Source organism: Bactrocera dorsalis, chromosome 1, assembly GCF_023373825.1.
Source record: "Bactrocera dorsalis isolate Fly_Bdor chromosome 1, ASM2337382v1, whole genome shotgun sequence".
In the NCBI taxonomy this organism is placed as follows: domain Eukaryota; kingdom Metazoa; phylum Arthropoda; class Insecta; order Diptera; family Tephritidae; genus Bactrocera; species Bactrocera dorsalis.
Window position 1 is genome coordinate 27,139,300 of NC_064303.1, and position 2,904 is coordinate 27,142,203.

The window sequence follows — 2,904 nt, forward strand, 5'->3', positions numbered from 1 at the left end:
CAACCGTCTGTAGCATTGTTGCTGGTTTTGGACTAGGTGCAATTTTAGGAATCTTTTTATTTATTTAACCTAATTTTTGCCACCACCAGATAGTACCATTCATCATTGCAATTTAGTATTGCACCTTTAATGACTATTCATAAAATATCCGATTTTACTCGAACTTACGCTTTGTTTCTTGTTTACAGTTTTGAGTAAATAATATGAAATATATATAAACATATATCGTTGTGTTTTTATTTGTAACAATTATGCAGAAAAATTTATTAAAAAGTTATTTGAAATAGAATAAAATGGGATTGAAGAGTTTGCGCGATTACCACTGCTTGGTGGATGATGGATTTTTTTATCTTTCTTTTAGTAGCAATATTTTGAATAACCCTTTGTTTCACGGAAGAAAGGGAAGATTTCATTAAGTAACTGCAATTAAATATAATATATTTGTATTTTTTATAAATATATATACATTTGTGATAAATCTTACCGTCCTCCAATTATTATGCTCTCTCGACACGCAAACGATTCATCTCAAACTGTCCCATAACATAAATTCTACGATTAACTGCAAGCATATTGGAAATACTCTCTCTACCAACTTTATGTGGCATGGCATAGCGTAATTTGTCCCAAAATCTGACATCTTGCCAATCGAGATATGTATTCATATCCAAATATGCCTTAAGTTCTCTATCCAATAACTCACTGTTCGATATTTCCCCATATTTGATCATTATAATGCGCGCACGACCCTCGTTCAACGAGCACTGATGCGCTGTGCGAAACTCCATACGCGCCCAATCCGACTCGATGAAGTGCTGCGAGAGCACAATGATCGTCCGACGTGACTGTTCCACTGATTCGATTATTTGTTCAGGTATATAAGCGCCAGCCAGCCAATTGCGTTCGTGTGTGCATACACGAAATGGTGGTTCGCACTGTTCGAGTTGCGGCAGTAATGTATGGTTGACGAAGTCTGCATCCTGGTGTGCATATGAGATAAAAGCATCGAATGTTTTATGATCATCCAGTTCACATTCGTGAATGCAAGATCTCAATATGTTGTGGCCATAAAGCCAGACTTTCACTTCCAATTTATATTTATAGAATAGTATGATAATGCAAAGTAAAATAATAATGGTTAACGACACAGAAATCATAGTTGCAATCAAGCGCTGATAATATTCAACATTAATAGGAGTTAAACACAATTCTGTCAGATTTGCTGTTAGGAGTGTAACGTTTTGTAGATTTTCACAGAGTAACTGGTCAATATCGGGTATGCGTGTCCGATTTGTACGTATGGTGTACAGCAATTGCTGCGCGCTACAGTCGCAATACCAAGGATTTTCACTGAGATAGAGAAATTGCAGTGTTGTACTGTCATTGAGATATGTACGCAAAAATTCATCATTTAAAGATTTTAAACGATTATTTCGCAGATCCAAAACCGTCAAATTGGGCGGAAGTTGAGTGATATTTATGTCCGTGATTTTATTGTACGACGCGTTGAGTTGGGAAACGTTACTATAGCCGAAGGTGGTGTTTAGCGGCAATACAACGATATTATTATCGCTAATATCTAGTACCGAACTCTTGAGCCCAACTTGCTCGGGACGCGGGAGCTGTTCGATATGTTGCGAACATTTGCAACTGATTTGCAGGAATTCCGATTGTGTGTAACAATTGCATTTGCTGGGACACATTACCGGTTTCCAAGCGCACAGATCATTGAGTTCCAGCTGCGTAAGATCTGTTATTATTTTGGTTGACCTCTGAACGCACTGTAAACCATTGAACAGCGAACGATAGTTTTCACTGTAAATCCCAGCAAACTTACAATCACACTCGACCGGATTACCAGTCATTTTGATTTCGCGCACACAATCGTCAGTCGTACTGAACAGCTTTTGTAAAGCAAACATGTTTTTAATCAAATTGTTCTCTAGGTTTATTTCAAAAGGGCATGTAATTTCCTCTGCTATAAGCCAATCTAAAGAGAATTCACGCAAACGATTGCCACTTAAATTGATTTCTATTGAGTTAAGCTTGTCACCTTCGTAATTTTCTGGTTTCAATTTTATGATATAATTCAGACCGTCGGCTAAAGCCACATTTATGCCCATATTCCTGTATCGAAATATTTTCAGTAAACTTGGCGTTGTATTGACGGAAGTCTCGGTGCTCCAAACAGTTTGCAATTTGTTCTGACTTAAGTCTAGCTTATGTAGATAATGTAGCGGTTTCAGAGTTTCCATAAGATTTGTGGTGCTGTATAATCGATTACCACCAAGTTTCAACTGCCATAGTAAAGGAGTTTGATCGAAAAGTTGTGGCGATAGATATATCAATGAATTGTGACTTAGATCCAGTATTAAAAGTTGACGCTGCTTTTTAAATAGATATTTGGGCAATTCGTAAATGTTGTTACGGCTCAAATTCAAATAATTCAATTCCGTTAGCGCTGCGAAGATATTTCGCTCCAAAGAGTGCATATAATTTCCGGCTAAGTCAAGCTGTCTGAGTTCAGTGAGGTTTTCAAAATATGTTGCAGTCAACTCTCTCAGCGATAGGTACCGGTTTCTTAGACCTTGCACGCTAAGCGTAAGCGTTTCCAGTTGGTCAAGTTTAGAAAATATGTCAGTTGGTATGCTTATAATATCTGCTGTTGATTTTATAATTAATTGTAGGTGCGAGACATCTTGAAATTGAAGAAAATCTTCCGTTGGTTTTCTACCAAAGTCAGTGTTATAGACAAGTGTTACCTTATTTAGCTCCATCATATTTATTAGAATTTCCCGCACATCGCCATTCCTATAGATTTCGTGCGTAAAATTGTTGCAATTTGTCACTTCTAAATAACGAGTTTTATGTAAAACTGACTGAAATTTGCGCTCTAGTAGAAAA

General features: G+C 37.0%; 1 protein-coding gene across 1 annotated transcript; it reads right to left on the reverse strand.

The window, feature by feature from the left end:
- Positions 1 to 259: 259 nt before the first annotated feature.
- On the reverse strand, positions 260 to 2,668 carry LOC105226109 (protein toll-like). Its single transcript, XM_049449003.1, has 2 exons — positions 485 to 2,668; positions 260 to 420 (listed from the first exon to the last, which is right to left on the reverse strand). Exon 1 carries the CDS (start codon positions 2,490 to 2,492, stop codon positions 498 to 500), a length of 1,995 nt encoding a protein of 664 aa, XP_049304960.1. The 5' UTR covers positions 2,493 to 2,668; the 3' UTR covers positions 260 to 420; positions 485 to 497.
- Between the last annotated feature and the right edge of the window lie 236 nt (positions 2,669 to 2,904).

Coding starts and splice junctions, on each gene's coding strand:
- LOC105226109 (XM_049449003.1), bottom strand. CDS start 2,492: ATGCACTCTTTGGAGCGAAATATCTTCGCAGCGCTAACGGAATTGAAT.